Source organism: Bombina bombina, chromosome 4, assembly GCF_027579735.1.
Source record: "Bombina bombina isolate aBomBom1 chromosome 4, aBomBom1.pri, whole genome shotgun sequence".
Classification (NCBI taxonomy): Eukaryota; Metazoa; Chordata; class Amphibia; order Anura; family Bombinatoridae; genus Bombina; species Bombina bombina.
In genome coordinates, this window is record NC_069502.1 from 1,057,681,593 (window position 1) to 1,057,701,938 (window position 20,346).

General features: G+C 39.0%; 1 protein-coding gene across 1 annotated transcript in view; it reads right to left on the reverse strand.

The window, feature by feature from the left end:
* Positions 1-17,292, reverse strand: part of ERLEC1 (endoplasmic reticulum lectin 1) — a 60,426-nt gene extending 43,134 nt beyond the window's left edge. Inside the window, exons 1-3 of the mRNA XM_053712200.1 lie at positions 17,064-17,292; positions 9,437-9,541; positions 1,413-1,493 (exon numbers count right to left, since the gene is read on the reverse strand). Of these exons, the coding sequence (XP_053568175.1) occupies positions 1,413-1,493; positions 9,437-9,541; positions 17,064-17,276 (399 nt within the window). The 5' untranslated portion in view covers positions 17,277-17,292. The remainder of the gene's footprint in view (positions 1-1,412; positions 1,494-9,436; positions 9,542-17,063) is intronic.
* Between the last annotated feature and the right edge of the window lie 3,054 nt (positions 17,293-20,346).

Sequence of the window (20,346 nt, forward strand, 5' to 3'; positions counted from 1 at the left end):
ACTTGTTACACAGTAAAGAAAAGTTTGTGGATTTAAATGGAGAGTGCCTGCTTTTTTCCAGTATTGTCTAAATTTGATGCTGTGCACCCCGGATTACAATTGAGAGTGCTAAACCTAAAGAATATATATATATATTATTTTTTTAACAATCATAATGAAGTGGTTTCTAACAACAGTACTTGGTGCAATGCTCTAGAGTTCTAATTTTACAAACGCTGCATGGCGTAAAGGGCAAAAGTAAAAAAAAAAAATTACTCTGATCTGTTAGAGCATATGATTGTATCACTATCCTGCAATTGTGTGTTTAACCCTGCAAAGGTGTTAAACACACAGGTAAAGTACTGCTCAGGAACCACAGAGAACGGCTGGTCCAGAGTGGAAACTGCCTATTAGCCAATCAGCAGAACTAGTCACATGAGCCAGCTGTGCAACTAGCGCTGCTGATTGGGTCAGAGGCAGTTTCCACTAGAGACCATCTGTTCTCTTTGCAGGGGAAAGGGCATAAATAGATATGCAATGTGATAAACAGGTAGGTGCATGTATTTTTTTCACAGTATAATGGACCATTTAACTTGTATAGATAAGAAATTAATTTCTCACTGTGATTTCATGACAAAAAAAAAGGCAGTAAGAAAACATTGTACAAAACTGCTTATTTAGAAAAGCAACTAAAATTAGAATAATGTAATAATCACAAATCAGTGGACATTAAAGAGACAGTAAAGTCAAAAGCAAACGATGATTAGGATAGAATATGCAATTTTTTAACAACTTCAAGGCTGTTTTTTCTCCTGACATCCTTTGTTTAAAAGCAGCAATTCACTACTGGAAGCTAGCTGAACACATCCAAGAGGAATATCAATCACAGGCTAGCTCCCAGAAGTGCATTGCTGCTCCTAAACCTACATAGGTATGCTTTTCAACAAAGGATAGCAAGATAATTAAGTAAACTAGATAATAGTTTTTTTTAAACTGGAATTTAAAAAAAAAAAAAAAAAAACAACTTTCTTTTTAACAAATGTATCTATCTGAACCACAAAAGAAAAATGTTAGGATTCAGATTTCTTTAAAAAGCTCTTGCTTTTATATAAAAATTGTGCTGGATCCAAAATCCCTAGCGAGGCCAAAAAGCAATTTCTGTATCCTAGGTTTTCTTCAAAATGTTGCAAATCAAACAGCTGTTTTGAAGAAACCTAGGTTACAAAACTTGCTTTTTGACGTTTCTAGGGATATGCAACATACACATTTTTTTAACAAAAGCAAGAGCCGTTAAATGTCCCTTTAAAGTCAAACTGAAGAGTGAGAAAGCACACTGACCTTTGAATAATAGTAGTACAGTTACAGTGTAAAGTTTTAATGCTGTAACAGCACTTTAAGCAAAACAAAATATATCCATATAAATAATACTTTACCCTATATGAGCAACTACTTTGTTTGAAGAGTGGTTCTAACAAATCACCTGGTGTAGGGCCTTTATAATCTCTGTCGTCTTCCTGAAAAGTTCACAAAATTAAACTATTAACATTTTCTACTCCTCTTTGTGAGAAACTAACTCTAATGTACTATATTATGATAAATGCATTAAGCACATTTTATAGTTACCACAAATTGCAGGCAGGTTACACTGAATAACCATAGCCCTTGTAGTCTCACATTGGCAGGAAAAACAACAACAATGGTTCCACTAAAATCTAATTACAAAGATAGCAAAATACATTTTCATGGAATAAAACAAGTATTTAATTAGCAATAAGTTTTATGTCAACTGAAATCTTTAGTACAGCAGTTACCTATACATATATGTATAGGTTTAAAGGGTCACTTTTTCTTTCATGATTCAGATAGAACATGCAATTTTAAGCAACTTTCTAATTTACTCCCATTATGAAATTTTCTTTGTTCTCTTGCTATCTTTATTTGAAAAAGCAGGAATGTAAAAATAGAAGCCGGACCATTTTTGGGTCAGCACCCTAGGTAGCGCTTGCTGATTGGTGGCTACATTTAGCCACCAATCAGCAAGCGCTACCCAGGTTCTGAACCAAAAATGGGCCGGCCACTATGCTTGCATTCCTGCTTTTTCAAATAAAGATAGCAAGAGAACAAAGAAAATTTAATAATGGGAGTAAATTAGAAAGTTGCTTAAAATTGCATGTTCTATCTGAATCATGAAAGAAAAAATGTAGGTTTTGTGTCCCTTTAACGACCAAGGACGTACGCCACACGTCCTCAAAAAAAATACAGTTAATGACCGAGGACGTGTGGCGTACGTCCTTGGTCTGGAAAGCAGCTGGAAGCGATCCTGCTCGCTTCCAGCTGCTTTCCGGTTATTGCAGTGATGCCTCGATATGGAGGCATCCTGCAATAACCCCCCTTGGCCATCCGATGCAGAGAGAGCCACTCTGTGGCCCTCTCTGCACCGGACATCGGTGGCCGGTATCGTTGGTGGGTGGGAGCTTACGTGGGAGGCGGGTGGGCGGCCATCGGTGCTCAGTGTGGAGTGGAGGGGGGCGGGAGCTACGGGGGCGCGCACGGGAGCGCGCGCGTGCACGGGGGTGGTGGGCGGGCGCGTGCACGGGGCGGGAGCGGGTGGGAACCGCTACACTACAGAAAAAAAAGGTTAAAAATTAAAAACACCATTACAGTAAAATATAATCTAAGGGACCTGGAAGGGGTTGGGGGTTGGTCTCGGTGGGGGGGGGAAAGCTACACTACAGAAAAGGGAATTTTTTTTAAAAAAAAAAGGCACATTTTGTTACAAAAAAGATGGCGCCCATTAAGGCAGAGGGGAAGGGTTAGAGAGCTGTTTGGTGGGGGATCAGTGAGGTTGGGGTCTAAGGGGGGATCCTACACATCAGCATATGTAAATATGCTTTTTTTTTTTTTTTAAAAAAAAAGGGCCAAATACCTTTTATTTTAGTACTGGCAGAGTTTCTGCCAGTACTTAAGATGGCGGGGACAATTGTGGGGTGGGGGAGGGAAGAGAGCTGTTTGGGAGGGATCAGGGGGTCTGATGTTTGAGGTGGGAGGCTGAGCTCTACACTAAAGCTAAAATTAACCCTGCAAGCTCCCTACAAGCTACATAATTAACCCCTTCACTGCTAGCCATAATACACGTGTGATGCGCAGCGGCATTTAGAGGCCTTCTAATTACCAAAAAGCAATGCCAAAGCCATATATGTCTGCTATTTCTGAACAAAGGGGATCCCAGAGAAGCATTTACAACCATTTGTGCCATAATTGCAGAAGCTGTTTGTAAATAATTTCAGTGAGAAACCTAAAATTGAGAAAAAATTAACGTTTTTTTTTTAATTTGATCGCATTTGGCGGTGAAATGGTGGCATGAAATATACCAAAATTGGCCTAGATCAATACTTGGGGTTGTCTACTACACTACACTACACTAAAGCTAAAACTACCCCAAAAAGCTCCCTACATGCTCCCTAATTAACCCCTTCACTGCTGGGCATAATACACGTGTGGTGCGCAGTGGCATTTAGCGGCCTTCTAATTACCAAAAAGCAACACCAAAGTCATATATGTCTGCTATTTCTGAACAAAGGGGATCCCAGAGAAGAATTTACAACCATTTATGCCATAATTGCACAAGCTGTTTGTAAATAATTTAAGTTAGAAACCAAAAGTTTGTGAAAAAATTTGTGAAAAGTGAACGATTTTTTTGTATTTGATTGCATTTGGCGGTGAAATGGTGGCATGAAATATACCAAAACGGGCCTAGATCAATACTTTGGGATGTCTACTAAAAAAAAATATATACATGTCAATGGATATTCAGAGATTCCTGAAAGATATCAGTGCTCTAATGTAACTATCGCTAATTTTGAAAAGAAATGGTTTGGAAATAGCAAAGTGCTACTTGTATTTATGGCCCTATAGTTTACAAAAAAAGCAAAGAACTTGTAAACATTGGGTATTTCTAAACTCAGGACAAAATTTAGAAACTATTTAGCATGGGTGTTTCTTGGTGGTTGTAGATGTGTAACAGATTTTGGGGGTCAAAGTTAGAAAAAGTGTGTTTTTTTCTATTTTTTCCTCATATTTTATAAAAATTTTTTATAGTAAATTATAAGATATGATGAAAATAATGGTATCTTTAGAAAGTCCATTTAATGGCGAGAAAAACGATATATAATATGTGTGGGTACAGTAAATGAGTAAGAGGAAAATTACAGCTAAACACAAACACTGCAAAAATGTAAAAATAGCCTTGGTCCCAAACGGACAGAAAATGGAAAAGTGCTGTGGTCATTAAGGGGTTAAACGTGCATGATTCATGTAAAGCATGTCACTTTAATCAACTTTCCAATTTACTTCTACTATCTACTTTGCTTCTTTTTCTTGGAATCCTTGGTTTAAAAGCATGCCTAGGCAGGTTACAGAGCAGCAATGCACTGCTGGGAGCTAGCTGCTGATTGGTGGCTTCATAAATGTGCCTCTTACTATTCGCTCACCTGATGTTTTCAGTTAGCTCCCAGTAGTGCTTTGCTGTTCCTTAACAAAGCATACAAAGAGAATGAAGCAAATGTGATAATATATTTAAATTGGAAACATTTTTAAAATTGTATGCTCTGTCTGAAACATGAAAGAAAAATGTTAGGTTTCATTGCACTTTAATAAAGAATATTATCCTAAATGTATTTAGGAATTTGATCTAGAATAGAACCTATCCCTAAAATACTATTTTTAATGGTATATAAAAAAGAATTCTACCATATATGCTCTCATGTTACTAGAAACAAGCAAACCATTCCGATTCCTGGGTAAATATATACAGCCATTTTTTTTACTACTTCATATAGCCCCCTATTATGACTTCTATTGGGGTAGTTCAGGGCTCGACAAACCTAGGAGCCTGGGAGCCACTGGCTCCTAATTTTTAAACAGATTTGTCACAAGCACTTGGGTAGTGATTATATATATATCCCCTTAACGACACATGTCGTACAGGGTACGTCGCACACAACCTGGTCTTTAAAGACCAGCGACGTACCCTGTACGACATCAGGGTTTAAAGCGGCTGGAAGCGATCCTGATCGCTTCCAGTCGCTTTCAAGGTATTGCTGTGATGCCTCGACATTGAGGCATCACTGCAATACCTTTTTTCCAAAACCGATGCAGAGAGAGCCACTCTGTGGCCCTCTCTGCACCGGTAGCGATGGGCCCGATCGTTGGTGGGTGGGAGCAGCTGCAGGGAGGCGAGTGGGTGGCCCATCGCTACCCGGCATCCGGTTCCTGAATGTGCAATGTGCACGCCGGGTGCCGGGAGCGTGCAGGCGTGCGCATATGTGGGCGCGATCACGTAACAGCCACTGCCACCAATGAATTTATGAATGGGAGAGAGGGAGGGGGGGAAATAATTTTCAAAAGGATCTGGGAGGGGGAGAGGGAGGAGGGTACTAGGGGGGGCAGCTACACTACAGAAAACATTTAATTACATGCAAAAAAGTAAAAGAAAACATTTTTTGGAGGCAAATTGGGTACTGGCAGACAGCTGCCAGTACCCAAGATGGCAGCAAATAGGATGTGGGCAAGTGTTATAGAGCTGTTTGGGGGGGGATCAGAGAGGTTAGGGGCTAAGGGGGGGTCCATCACAGCTACACAGATATTTTTTTTTTTTTAAAAAAACATTAAAAAAAAAAAAAAAAAAAGCCTTTTATTTTAGTACTGGCAGAGTTTCTGCCAGTACTTAAGATGGCGGGGACAATTGTGGGGTGGGGGAGGGAAGAGAGATGTTTGGGAGGGATCAGGGGGTGGGATCTCTCAGGTGGGAGGCTGATCTCTACACTAAAGCTAAAATTAACCCTGCAAGCTCCCTACAAGCTATCTAATTAACCCCTGCACTGCTGGGCATAATACACGTGTGATGCGCAGCAGCATTTAGAAGCCTTCTAATTACCAAAAAGCAACACAAATGTAAATATTTGGTATTTCTAAACTCAGGACAAAATTTAGAAACTATTTAGCATGGGTGTTTTTTGGTGGTTGTAGATGTGTAACAGATTTTGGGGGTCAAAGTTAGAAAAAGTGTGTTTTTTTCCATTTTGTCCTCATATTTTATATTTTTTTTTATAGTAAATTATAAAATATGATGAAAATAATGGTATCTTTAGAAAGTCCATTTAATGGCGAGAAAAACGGTATATAATAATATGTGTGGGTACAGTAAATGAGTAAGAGGAAAATTACAGCTAAACACAAACACAGCAGAAATGTAAAAATAGCCCTGGTCCTTAAGGGAAAGAAATTGAAAAATGGCCGTGTCTTTAAGGGGTTAAATATATTATATTTGCTGAGTAATACAGCTAATTTAATATAGATGGTGGTTTAACTTCTTACTAATCAGCAACATTTAACTTCCTTCCCAATGACACTCCATGTTGATTTAACCTGTGGATTTGTGAGGGATGGGGGAGAGACAGGCAGAAGTGTCTAGTGGCTATACTAATGGCTATTCACAGTACCCTAAACATAAGAATTAATAGATAATATGGAATCTAGCAAATATAAGACCTGTTAAGGAGTTGGCATCTCATGCAAAAAACCTTCACAGAGAATATGGTACACTGGTGTCCAAACCCTGTCTTTAAAGAGACACTGAACCCATATTTTTTCTTTTTGTGATTCAGATAGAGAATGCAATTTTAAGCAACTTTCTAATTTACTCCTATTAGCAAGAGAACAAAGAAAAATGTATATCTTTATTTGAAAAAGACGGCATCTAAGCTATTTTTTGGTTCAGAACAATGGACATCACTTGTTTATTGGTGGATGAATTTATCCACCAATCAGCAAGAACAACCCAGGTTGTTCACCAGAAATGGGCTGGCATCTAAACTTACATTCTTGCATTTCATATAAAGATACCAGGAGAATTAAGAAAAAGTGATAAAAGGAGTAAATTAGAAAGTTGTTTAAAATTGCATGCTCTATCTGAATCACGAATGAAAAAAAAAAAAAAAATGTGGGTTCAGTGTCCCTTTAAGATCTACCAATAATATCCGTTTTTTTAAGATTCCACCTATCTTTCTAGCAGGGATGATCATAAAAGCAGGGTTGCTGGTAGATCAATGACTGAGTTTAGGTACATCTTATCAAAGATATAAACAACTGCAAAAAAAAATCTGACTCCAGAAGGTGGCGTTATTCGCCGACGACCTTACTCTCTTTATTGTGGAACCGACTCTCTCGCTTCCGCCGTTGATGGCTCTAATTGACAGATTTGGTAAGCTTTCTAACTACAAAATCAATGTCACCAAGACGGAGGCGTACATGATACACCTTGACCATTCAGAGCAGAGAGCTTTGCAGAAGCAATACTCATTTAAATGGTTTATCAGAGGAATTCGGCATCTCTGGGTTTTCCTATCTCACGACAGAGAGATAGTCCTCCAAGAGAACTATCAGGCCTTGCTGAAAGAAGTTGACAAACACTTGAGAGCCAAAAAGTATGATGAACTTTCCTGGATGGGTAGAATTGCGGCCCTGAAGATGATGTTATTACCTATATCATGAGATGTATTCCCCTTCCAGTCCCAGAAAATCTACTAAAAAGCTTTCAGACCCTCTTTAATAGGTATGTCTGGAACAACAAGAGGCCCAGATTCGCAGCTGCAATTTTGCAGTCCCCCCTAGACCAGGGAGGTTTAGGCTTGCCAAGTGTGAGATTGTACTGTGAGGCGGCAATGATTTCCCACGTCTCGGTGTGGGGGCGAGATCTCCCACCCACGAGATGGAGGGAGCTGGAGCAGGCCTCACTTCCGGCGTACATAGATCTGTCTGACTTGTTATGGTTCCCCCCGCATCTTGCCTCCACATATGTTATTTCCAATCAAATAGTGAGAGGATGTCAATTACTTTGATATAAATTACGACATCATGTCCAGATCGCCCCCTATCCTTCTCCTATTCAGCCCATACTTCAGACCCTCCTTAATGTGAGACTGAATTGATGGCGATAAGTGGAGATCTTGACAGTCAGAGATTTTTACGCAGGGGACCGTCTCCTTACGCAAGGCGAAATGGTGGCTAATTTTAAGATCCCACGACACCTGGAGTTTGAACTCCTAAGATTACGGTCCCTGTTGAAGGCATGGGGGTTCCTGGGAGATACCCCTCGAACCCCTACGGCTTGGGAGTCTAGATGGGAAACAGGCCTTCAGACCTATAAACCTCTGACAGCACACTATAGATGCCTACTGGTACCTCCTACACCACCAAAGACGAGACACATGCTCTCCTGGGAGACGGACCTAAAAATGACATACACCACTAAGAAATGGACACTGGCCATCACCAAGACCAAGGCTACTTTGCACTGCACCACAATGTACGAACTTTATTTTAAAATGATCACCAGGTGGCACCTGGTCCCAACCAGGATTCAGACCCTCTATCCTAGCCACTCCTCCTCTTGTTGGAGAAACGGTGGCGGCCTTGGCACCCCACTGCATACATGGTGGTCTTGTCCCAGCCTTAAGCCGCTCTGGACTAAAACCAGCATGGTCTGTAGCTCGATGGGTCTCCCAGAGATTACAGATCCTGGAATGGCTCTCTTACACTTAGGATTGGAGAAAGTACCCCCACACAAGAGAACTCTCCTTATATACATACTCACCTCAGTTAAAATGACAATCGTTAGGAACTGGAAAAAAGTGCACCCTCCGAAATGGCAAAGTGTAGTAGAGTATCTAAATTTTGTTAAGTCCATGGAAGATTTTGTATATAGAGTTAGGCGCCAATCAGAAATCTTCTGTCTTATCTGGGAACCCTGGGAGTCTTACTTACAGAGACATAAGATTAAGCATTAGACATTTCAGTCCCTCTGTAGTACTAATGCCTGAAACGGAACCCAGATTGATTCTGTGTCCTCCTTAACCCCCCCTCCTTACCACTTAATGAGCCCTTTCCCTTCCCTACCCAAACCATCTTACCATCCTTGGATTGCTCACCCCTTCCCCCCCAGTGGGAGTACTTTAGTCCACGACAGTACAAAGATAATCTTAATGAGATATAGGTCCGACTGCATGTGGGCGGTGGCCCCTGTCGGCCTCCGTGCTATTACTCAACTACTTTTGCATGCAGTATTTTAACCATCACTGGACTACTAGCGTAACTACACATCAAAAGTGTCGGAAATCGCCACAATCCTAACCTACCCGCAGATTACGACTCTACTTAATCGTGAGCGCATTTACACACCCCGCACCTCACTTCCCAACTAAGAATTGATTGACTCCCCAGAATGGTAAAGAACAGAAAAAGAAATGACAATGTTATACAATGTTACTGTCTCTCAGCCCTAATGCGGTGTGTGATTTTTGTGTTTATCCAATACTTGTAATGTTTGAAACATCAGTTGTAACATTTTATGCCTACAATAAAAAATTATATTATAAAAAAAAAATCTAACTGACATTACCTCATTATCACTGCCCATCAATGGAAGCATACACTTATATTTTTCTTTATCCGCTGTGGTCAAGATGATATAATTATCTTCTTTGTATGGTATACCTGTGGTTGGCTGAAAATAAATGAAATTGAACACATTTTAAAAGTCTGATTCAACAGTGAATAGGACCCCCACATCTTTTTTTTTTATTTTATTTATAGGGTTTGTTATTGCAGTACTAGCACTGAATTGTTTGCTCAATACTCTGACCACAGCAGATTGTCTGCAAATGTCCCTATTTTAGAGCAGTCTACTTTATTTGTATCCAGTGCTAAATAATTGTAATTCATCAGCTCAAAGACAGTATCCTGCATCATTTTTAAAAATCAAAATTGCTTAAACACACACATTTATTATCTACAATACTTTAATTGGCATCACAGCCAGTACTGCATTATGTGATGTAATGTTATTAACATATCTGGCTTTTCACACTGCTTTCTTCATGTTGGAGCACATATAGGCAACTAAGAGTTTTGATTATGTATTTTGAATATATATTTTCTAACATACAATTTGTAATGCCTGTTGAGAAAGATTTTTAAAACAATTTACAACTTCCATGTTAAAGGGATAGAAGGGTCAAAAATGAAATGTGCATGAGTGCATTTCATTTAGATTTTTCTGCAGCATATACACACATTCTAAGAGGGCCTGTGCAACAGTAATAATGTATACTAGAAACATATCCTATATAATAAAAGACAAGAGTTTGTCTGAAGCCGTCATGCGCAGTTCAGACAAACTCTTGCCGCGAGGACGAGAGAGAGAGAGAGAGAGAGAGAGAGAGAGAGGGGGACGAGAGAGAGAGAGAGAGAGAGGGACGAGAGAGAGAGAGACGAGAGAGAGAGAGAGAGAGAGGGACGAGAGAGAGAGAGAGAGAGAGGGACGAGAGAGAGAGAGAGAGAGAGGGACGAGAGAGAGAGAGGGACGAGAGAGAGAGAGACGAGAGAGAGAGGGACGAGAGAGACAGAGACAGAGACAGAGACAGAGACAGAGACAGAGACAGAGACAGAGAGAGAGAGAGAGAGAGAGAGAGAGAGAGAGAGAGAGAGAGAGATTATATTTGAAATAAAACACAACACGGCTCGTGTTAACGGGCTTTAGGACTAGTTTGCTAATAAAAGAATATTGCAAATCTGCTTATATTTTCAAACTGAAATGCAACCATTTTTGACCTTTCTATCCCTTTAAAGTGTAACATTAATTTCTTGTCAGATGCAGCAAACAGCTTCAGGAACTTCCTCAAGGTTACTGTGTTTTTCTACAGCTGAAACAACTGCTCCAAGCATACGAAGTGTCTCCAGTCTCCACCCCCACCTGCCACTGGTTGCATATTGTACTGTGCAGGCAAGAGTAATATAGCATCACATTTGTATGTTCTTTAAAATCCACACTAGAAGAATATTTAAAGACCTTTGCCAAGATATGCACAAAATAATCTCCATAAAACTGATATACATATTCACATACAGTACTAGGCTTTTTAGCTCTGCAGACTTGCTCATAAAAAGTCCCAGAAATACCAAGTTCCCAATTATATATACATCATCTGTGGCCTTCGTCACAGCTGTCTGGAGCCCACCTGGATTCCACTGTTCAGGACCCTAAGTGTGCTACCAGATTTCTATGGACTTACTCTCTGAAGGCTCCCTTTCAGGTTATCCCATATGACAGCATATGCTTTGCAAGAGAAGACTACATTTTGTCAAGAGTGTTTCAGCTGTTTTTCTCACTAGATCTTTGTGCCGTTTGCCCCCTTTACCTTATGTCCACTAAGATAGTGAAGTTTTGCTGCAAGCAGACCATTAGTATACTTCTTGTTGCATGGTACTTTATAGGAGGGCAAGGGGAGTATTCTTCTACATTGCTGTTTATGCATATTTAGGAGGTGAACTATAACAAATCCGTTTTGTAGGTCTGATTTAATTTTCAGCTTGGTGTGTGAAAAATTTTAATAGCATGCACTAGGGTTGCACCGATACCATTTTTTTAAGACCGAGTACAAGTACCGATACTTGTTTTCAAATACTCGCCGATACCAATTACCGATACTTTTTTTTTTTGTCATGTGACAGTTTACCAAGCACAATACAGACTAATTATTTAAGATTCCTTCTTTATAATTATGAAGGACTGTAGCTCAAAAGACATTATGAAATAATAAAACAGGTTTTATTTGTCACAAAGTTCACAGAACATGTTTAGAAATAAAAATATTACAATAAAATATATTAACAACAACAATAAATAACAAATATAAAATTGCAACCAACCAAAAGTGCCATACAGTAAAAAATAGAGCAGAATACTGTTTAATCATGGGGAACAACACTATGGGCTAGATTACATTTGACTGGTAAGCTTTACCAATGCTCTCATTACACGTCCTACTCCATTAAAGGCTATGGAGTTTGAAATGTGAACAGAACATTGGTAAAGCTTACCAATCAAATGTAATCTAAATCTAGTCCTATAATTGCAGGATGAGTGTTCATTGGGATTAACTTAATTTTTCCTATGAGTACTCTTCCTGCAATTATATAAGATAAGATGTTCCTCAGAGTACAGTATGTTTTGAACATAATTGTGCAAGATGAGAACTAGCAGTATAAAAGGCAATCTAGCAATTAGAATAATTTTTCAAAAGTTAGTGGCAAGTTCTTGTTAAGGAACAGAACAGAAGCATCTCTGCATGTTCAGCTATAAGTCTGTTTTTGCTATCAGTAAGGAGGTTCAACTTTCCACACTACTGCATGGGGCAGAAAGATATTTTTGGGCCATTTTAGCCAGAGCTGGAAATCTCAGTTTATTAACTGCTCAGTACTTTAGGGGTTTGTCTAAACGATGTAAAATAATCTCTCCTACAATAATACAAATAAGAGCAATTTGTATTGGCAGAACAGTAGTAAACAATTTTTAGTTTAGTCTCCACTCCAGCTTTAAATGAAATGGGAACATGCAGTTTAAAAAAAAACGCCACGAGATAGCATATGGGTAGGAAGTGGAGGTATCGGTTTAAGTATCGGTGCATTTGCACGAGTACAAGTGCTCATGCAAGTACTTGGTATCGGTACCGATACCGATACTAGTATCGGTATCGGTGCAACCCTAGCATGCACATACACTTTTGTTTCCTGTTTGCTATCCCTATGTTAAGTGCATCTGTTACTTTGTTATAGTTTCAACAACGTGTTGACAACCAAACCTCTGTACTACAGCCCTGCTGAGCTAGGTTGGCATTGCAGGGTTAATTTTATTTCCACTTTTTCTCATTCATTCCGGGCAAGATTGCAAGCGTTGTGTCCAAGTGTCATTTTCGGGGGTTTCAGCTATTAAGGCCTATTGTGACAGCCAGGTGTAATTACAGCACTTTTTGTAAGGACTTTTAATACGTGAAGTGGAACCAAAAGATAGGGGGCATGCAAAAGCCTTTGGCCAGTTTTCTACTGTAAGGCAAGAGATTATATACTAGCTGTTTATAATAATCTGAATATTGACAACAGGGTTACTAATCTTATTCTGTTAGTGGAATCAAATAAAAGTCACTGCTATTTTAGTATTCTCTCCGTTATACGCAGATTAATCTAGTCTCACTATAGCCTTAAAGGGACACTGAATCCAAATTTTTTCTTTAATGATTCAGATAGAGCCTGCAATTTTAAGCAACTTTCTAATTTACTCCCATTATCAATATTTCTTCATTCTTTTGCTATCTTTATTTGAAGGAAAAAAAAAAAGGAATCTAAGTTAAAGGGACAGTAAACCTTAAAAATAATGTTATATAATTCTGCACATAGTGCAGAATTATATAACATTATTTAGGTGCTATAGCCATAAAAGCATTTTTTCCTTTTATATTTTGCTAAAATACGGCGCTTTTACAGACCCGCTCTCTGCTGAGCGGGTCTGTAATATTCAGTCAGCGCATCGGGCCAGCTGTATAGTCACAGCCCGGCCCGACGCGCCATAAGACTAAGTGCAGCTCGCTCCTGTGACAGGAGCGAGCTGCACTTAGTGCTATGGCGCGGTCGGGCCGGGCTGTGACTATACAGCTGGCCCCGATGCGCTGACTGAATATTACAGACCCGCTCAGCAGAGAGCGGGTCTGTAAAAGCGCCGTATTTTAGCAAAATATAAAAGGAAAAAATGCTTTTATGGCTATAGCACCTAAATAATGTTACATAATTCTGCACTATGTGCAGAATTATATAACATTATTTTTAAGGTTTACTGTCCCTTTAAGGAGCCAGCAAATTTTTGGTTCAGAACCATGGACAGCACTTGTTTATTGGTGTTGTCCAATCAGTAAGGACAACTCAGTTTGTTCACCAAAAATGGTCCGGCATCTAAACTTACATTCTTGCTTTTCAAATAAACATACCAAGAGAATGAAGAAAATTTGATAATAGTAGTAATTTAGAAAGTTGTCTAAAATTGCATGCTCTATCTGAATCACGAAAGAAAAAAATCTGGGTTCAGTGTCCCTTTAAGGGACATTAAACAATAAATAAATGCTAGATAGAATGAAGCATTCAAAGAAAAAGATTAGTCTGAGAATATTATGTAGACGTATAAAGTTTCATTAGCTGTTTAAATATTGACAATATAAGTGTAAAGAGTTAGTGTCTATAAAACAATGGGAGCTGCCATGTTGTAACTTAGGTTACCTTCTCTGCTGTGGCCAATTAGGGAAAGTTATAAATAGGTCTCTAGAGTGTGCAGCCAATGGCTGGGTTGAATCTAACCATGTTCAGCACTTCCACTTCTAACAGGAACTGAAAAGCTCACAATTTCAGAATGGAATTACAGGAAAACGAAACAAAATAAAGTATATTGCAGTTATTTTTATATACACAATTTATCATTTTATATTACCATCTCAAAGTATTTAAGGTCCCTTTAGCGTTCTTCTAATCTGATGTTATAATCATATATTTTGCTTTACTAACCCCTACCCTAACTCATCTCTCACCGCTGGCACATTTCCTGATACATTCAAGCATGCGTCAATCATACAAATCCTAAAAAAGCCCTCGCTTGACCCCTCCATGCCTTCTAACTATCAACCGGTCTCCTTACTTCCCTTTGCTTCAAAATTATTGGAACGACTGGGCTATAATCGGCTTACTCAATTTCTCACAACTAACTACATTCTTGATCCACTACAATCTGTTTTCCGCCCTAAACACTTAACAGAAACGGTTCTTGCTAAAGTAACAAATTACCTGTTATCAACTAAAGCAAAAGGCCACTACTCCTTACTAATTATTCTTGACCTATCCGATGCTTTTGACACAGTCGACCATCCTCTCCTCCTAAAAATACTACATTTATTTGGCATCCAAGACTCAGCCCCCTCCTGGTTTGCCTCATATCTCTCAAACCGCTTGTTTTCAGTTTCCTTTAACAACATATCTTGTGATCCTATGCCTCTCTCAGTTGGAGTACCGCAAAACTCTGTCTTGGGCCCCTTGCTTTTCTCTTTCTATACATCCTCCCTTGGAAAACTTATAGCCTCCTTTGGATTCCAGTACCACTTATATGTTGATGATACCCAAATCTGTCTTTCCTCTCCTTATATCTTTCGCTCTTTACTCAACCAGATTTCCAACTTCTTCTCTGCAATTTACACTTGGATGTCTTCACGCTACCTCCAACTCAATCTGTCCAAAACTGAGCTGCTTCTTATTCCCCCCTCTTTGAGACATCCAACACCTGACATTTCGCTGACGGTTGGAGACTTTATTCTCAACACCTCACCCCAGGTCCGCTGTCTTGGGGGTCACACTAGACTCAGAACTCATATTCAACCCACATATACAAGCACTTACCAATTCCTGCCGTTGACACCTACGCAACATTTCCAGAATTCGTCCCTTCCTTACTCAAAAAAACAACAAAAATACTTATTCATTCTCTCATTTTGTCATGCATTGATTTTTGCAATCTACTCCTAAATGGCCTTCCAAAACACTGCCTCTCCTCCCTCCAATCTATTATGAATGCTTCTGCTAGACTCATCCACCTAAGTCGCTGATCTACATCAGTTGCTCCGTTCAGCCAGTTTCTACACTGTCTCCCAACACTCCAGAATACAATTTAAAGTATTAACCCTAACTTACAAAGCACTCAGTCTAACTCCCAACTATATTTCCTCTCTCATCGTGAAATATTCCCCATCCCTTCCTCTTCGATCAACCTCTGACCTACATCTCTCCACTCCTGTTATCTCTACGTCCCACTCCCGCCTCCAAGACTTCACACGTGCTGCTCCTGTCCTCTGGAACTCTCTACCCCACTCCATAAGACTGTCTCCAACCTTGTATAGCTTCAGACACTCCTTGAAAACTCACCTATTCAGAGAGGCTTACCATCTATCCTCCATCCCTCATTCAAACTAATACATGAACTGCCTGACTCACTGCTGCAACTACAACCGATGTGACAAGCTACCCCAACCTTATGTCTCTGCACCCTAAACCTGTAGACTGTGAGCTCTCCAGAGCAGGGCCCTCTTCCTCCTGTACTAGATTTGTTTAGTTTTGTTTTGTATTTTATCACAAATCCTTGTCATTGTATACCCTTCTTGTACCCAGCGCTACGGAATTTGGCAGCGCTATACAAATAAATTATAATATTATATTTTAATATTACATACTATGCCATTACCTGTGACATGTTATTTCACTTTTCATGTTTTTCACACACATTGCTCGTGTAACAATGCCCTTCCAAGTCTTTATCATGCCAGAATATACTTCAATCACATCAGTCTTACACACAGCTATCTCTAAGTGGATTGTGATACATTTTAAAGGACCAACAAATCTCTCTCATATCATACCTTCTTCTCCCCTCAGGCCTTTGTCACCCTCCAGTACCTTTTGTCATGTCATCAAACACTTTGTTACTATTCTTGTTACATTCCCTCAAGTCACTCTAAAGTCAGGGTTCCAAGTTTCTCTCCCCTCTTTTTGTTGCTGCACAGACATTAAAAGTTGCCCTTTCACACTCTGCTTAGAGCACTCATCAAGCTCCTCTTTATGTCACTGGTACTATACCCCAAGTACACACTGTGCATAACATTACGTCCCCCATGCACTCTCCTTTTATATTACTGTCACGTGCCCTGAACTCCTCTCTAATACAATTGTCACACCCTGCCCCATTTTCTGTTGTCCCTGTCACAGATTATGCCTCATTCTTGTATCTTTGTCACAGATCTTTTTTTTATATGACATGCATACATACACACTATACCCCCTCTCATATCACTGATGTACCATCTCATGTCATTGTCACTTTTTCTCTCTTTTGTCACACTTTACACCCATTTGTATACCAGCAGTATCACTCACACACTAGTCCCCAATTCGTATACATATCGCAAGCACTGCTTCTCTAGTGATAAATTCAGCTTCCCCATTGTGTTACACACATATACTGTGACTATATCTCTGCACACACTTTGCTTTCTCTTATCTTACTTGTATATACCATGCCCTTGAGCTAACTCTTTCATTTTAAGGCTGTCATGCTGTCAGGTTCCTATTTCCTGCAACACTATGTAGCGTACGGTCAGTGTACTGACCAGTGAAAAGTCCGGACCAGGCCAGTTGAGCCGAAACGGGATGTCATCATTAAAAGTGGGTAAAGATCTGCCAGCAGAAGCCGCCCTAAACACTCCGCACAGCAAAAGCAGTAGCTGAGCAGTACAGCACACCAGCCGCCCTCTCCTGCGCATTCTCTGCCAGCTAGCAGCAACTACTACCTTCCACCTGCCCTGCGCTACGCTGAACAACATTGGGCTGAACCAATTACATGAAGGAGCTCTACATTGCTCGCGAAGCCAGCCAACCACGTAGCGATAACATGTATTGCATGCCAAGTCAACCAATCATTGCAAGCCACAAATATGTGCTCACGCAGGGCACGCCACGTCTCTTCCGGGAAGAGTGAAGCCGCGGTTCCACTGTGGAGTCCATGGACAGCTCAGCACTTCCGTGACAGATATGATTTGCATTTTTTGTTCCTTTTTTTATTTTTCGTAAAATGCTTTATTAAGCTACACAAACAATCACTGTTAGACGGTGACATATGTTTTATTTACGTTGAGCTTTGACTTCAAACTTTTTTCAGACCAAGAAATGTAGGACACAACTAGTGTTCTGTTTCTACAAATTGACTGACTTCTAACAGGCGATTAAAATAGGGATGTACTAAAAGGAATGACAAGGGTGAATGAGAAAATGGAATGCATTGCTCATAGACTATAATAGGATGTAAAATTAAAAGTGTTGAAGCAACAAAACTATGAGACATTACCAGCTAGATATTTATCAGATATGTTCCCCTGGTACAGTAGTTGATATTGCTCGTATAAATGTTATCTGTCCTATTGTAGTCTATGGGCATTTCATTTTGTCATTCACCCTTGTCATTCCATAGAAAGCAGCTATAATCTGACATAATCTCACTTTCAGAATATGCTACTGTACCATGGGAACATATCTGGTAAATACCTAGCTGATATGTCTCATAGTTTTGTTGCTTCAATACTTTTCATTTTACATCCCATTAAAGTCTATGGGCATTCCATTTTGTCATTCACCCATGTCATTCCTTTTAGTACATCCCAATTAAAATATTCAATTATCTTGAACGCTTTAAAATTTATATTAAAGTGAAGGTAAAGTTTTGCGTTTTTGTAAGCTTTATTCTATTAAACATCTACTATATAGTAAGATCGCAAAGTTTTTTTTTAACTATTTGTATATATAAAATAGTATAATAAACTGTTTGTAATTACGTTCTCGGCCGGTCTTAGCGCCTCCCTCCATGTATTTCCGGCTTTTTCACTCTATTACGTACAGAGCGGTCCCACCCGCTCTATACGTACTTCCAAAGCGCGTTCCCGATTGACGGACAACTTGCGCATGCGCACACTGGGCCGTACACACATACTTACTTTTGGTCAAAACAGAAGAAATTGCAGCGCTCGAGTGAAATCTATCAAAACAGGTTGCAGCCACAGATACTGTTTCCAATTTCTTTTAAATAGACTGCGTTCTCAAGATTTCGTTTTACCTGTTTGAATTGCGCATGCGCTAATCTGGAGCGAGCCCGGCTTGGAAAGGGGAGGAAGTAAAGCCGACGCATGCGCAGAACGTCAAGCAATGTTATGACGTCAAATGACGGCCGCCTATCGGCCAGACTTACTATTGGCTAAGTGAAAAATGTGACCGGACTGCCAAAAAAACACAAAAAAAACAGGCTGTTTGTCTAACGCTTAGAATTGGAGATAAAAAAGCTGATAAGTCAGTAAATATATAACAATAAAAAAACTCATGACTTAAACTACCCTTAATTTTATATGTATTTACATTTGAATCAATCGAACCTTGCTAACTTTACCTTCACTTTAACCTGGAGAATTATTTCAGCTCATGTAACGTATGGGTTAGTATGGATTTAGCTAGGATAACTCAGGATATACCAAGCTAAAGTTAGGTAATTTTACTTAATCATTCAAAACTTAATGGACATTTTTAATAAATTAAAACAAAGAGAAAAACTGTTCAAGCTGTATCTGCTAAGTGGAAAAGGGCAAACAAGCCAGCAGAGAGTCCATCTCATCTACACCCTACAGCCAGAGGAGCAGGGGCCAGCAGCTGTTTTGTTTGTGCGTGAGTTCACAAGGAAGAAGCGGAGAGATAACCTACAGAGTAGGGCTGCATGATTAATTGCGGATGCAATTTTAAACCGCGATTAATCGCCGCGGTTTTAAAACCGCAAGAATATGCAATTTTTAGCCCCGCCCCATTTGACGTCACCTATGACAATACGTATATACACATATAAATATGTACACACATATATATATATATATATATATATATTTATATATATATATATATATATATATATATGCAAACATACATATACATATTTAGACATGTATATGTATGTATCTTTATGTTAAAGCCCTTTGCAGTCTTTTTTTTAATAACACCTGAGACATAACTTATAATGCAATATTTTTAATTAATATTTTTTTATCAGATAGTGTTATTATTAGTGTAACTGTACTTTTAAATGTTGATGTGTTTTGTGACTTCAGCAAAGTATATCAATGGAATTAAAGAGACAGTATGCACCAATTTTCATTTAACTGCATGTAATGGACACTACTATAAAGAATAATATGCACAGATACTGATATAAAAATCCAGTATAAAACCGTTTAACCCCTTAATGACCACAGCACTTTTCCATTTGTTGACCGTTTGGGACCAAGGCTATTTTTACATTTCTGCGGTGTTTGTGTTTAGCTGTAATTTTCCTCTTACTCATTTACTGTACCCACACATATTATATACCGTTTTTCTCGCCATTAAATGGACTTTCTAAAGATACCATTATTTTCATCATATCTTATAATTTACTATTAAAAAAATTATAAAATATGAGAAAAAAATGAAAAAAAAACAATTTTTTCAAACTTTGACCCCCAAAATCTGTTGCACATCTACAACCACCCAAAAACACCCATGCTAAATAGTTTCTAAATTTTGTCCTGAGTTTAGAAATACCCAATGTTTACATGTTCCTTTCTTTTTTTGCAAGTTATAGGGCACTAAATAAAAGTAGCACTTTGCTATTTCCAAACCACTTTTTTTCAAAATTAGCGCTAGTTACATTGGGACACTGATATCTGTCAGGAATCCCTGAATATCCTTTAACATGTATGTATATATATATATTTAGAAGACATCCCAAAGTATTGATCTAGGCCCATTTTGGTATATTTCATGCCACCATTTCACTACCAAATGCGATCAAATAAAAAAAAATGTTCACTTTTTCACAAATTT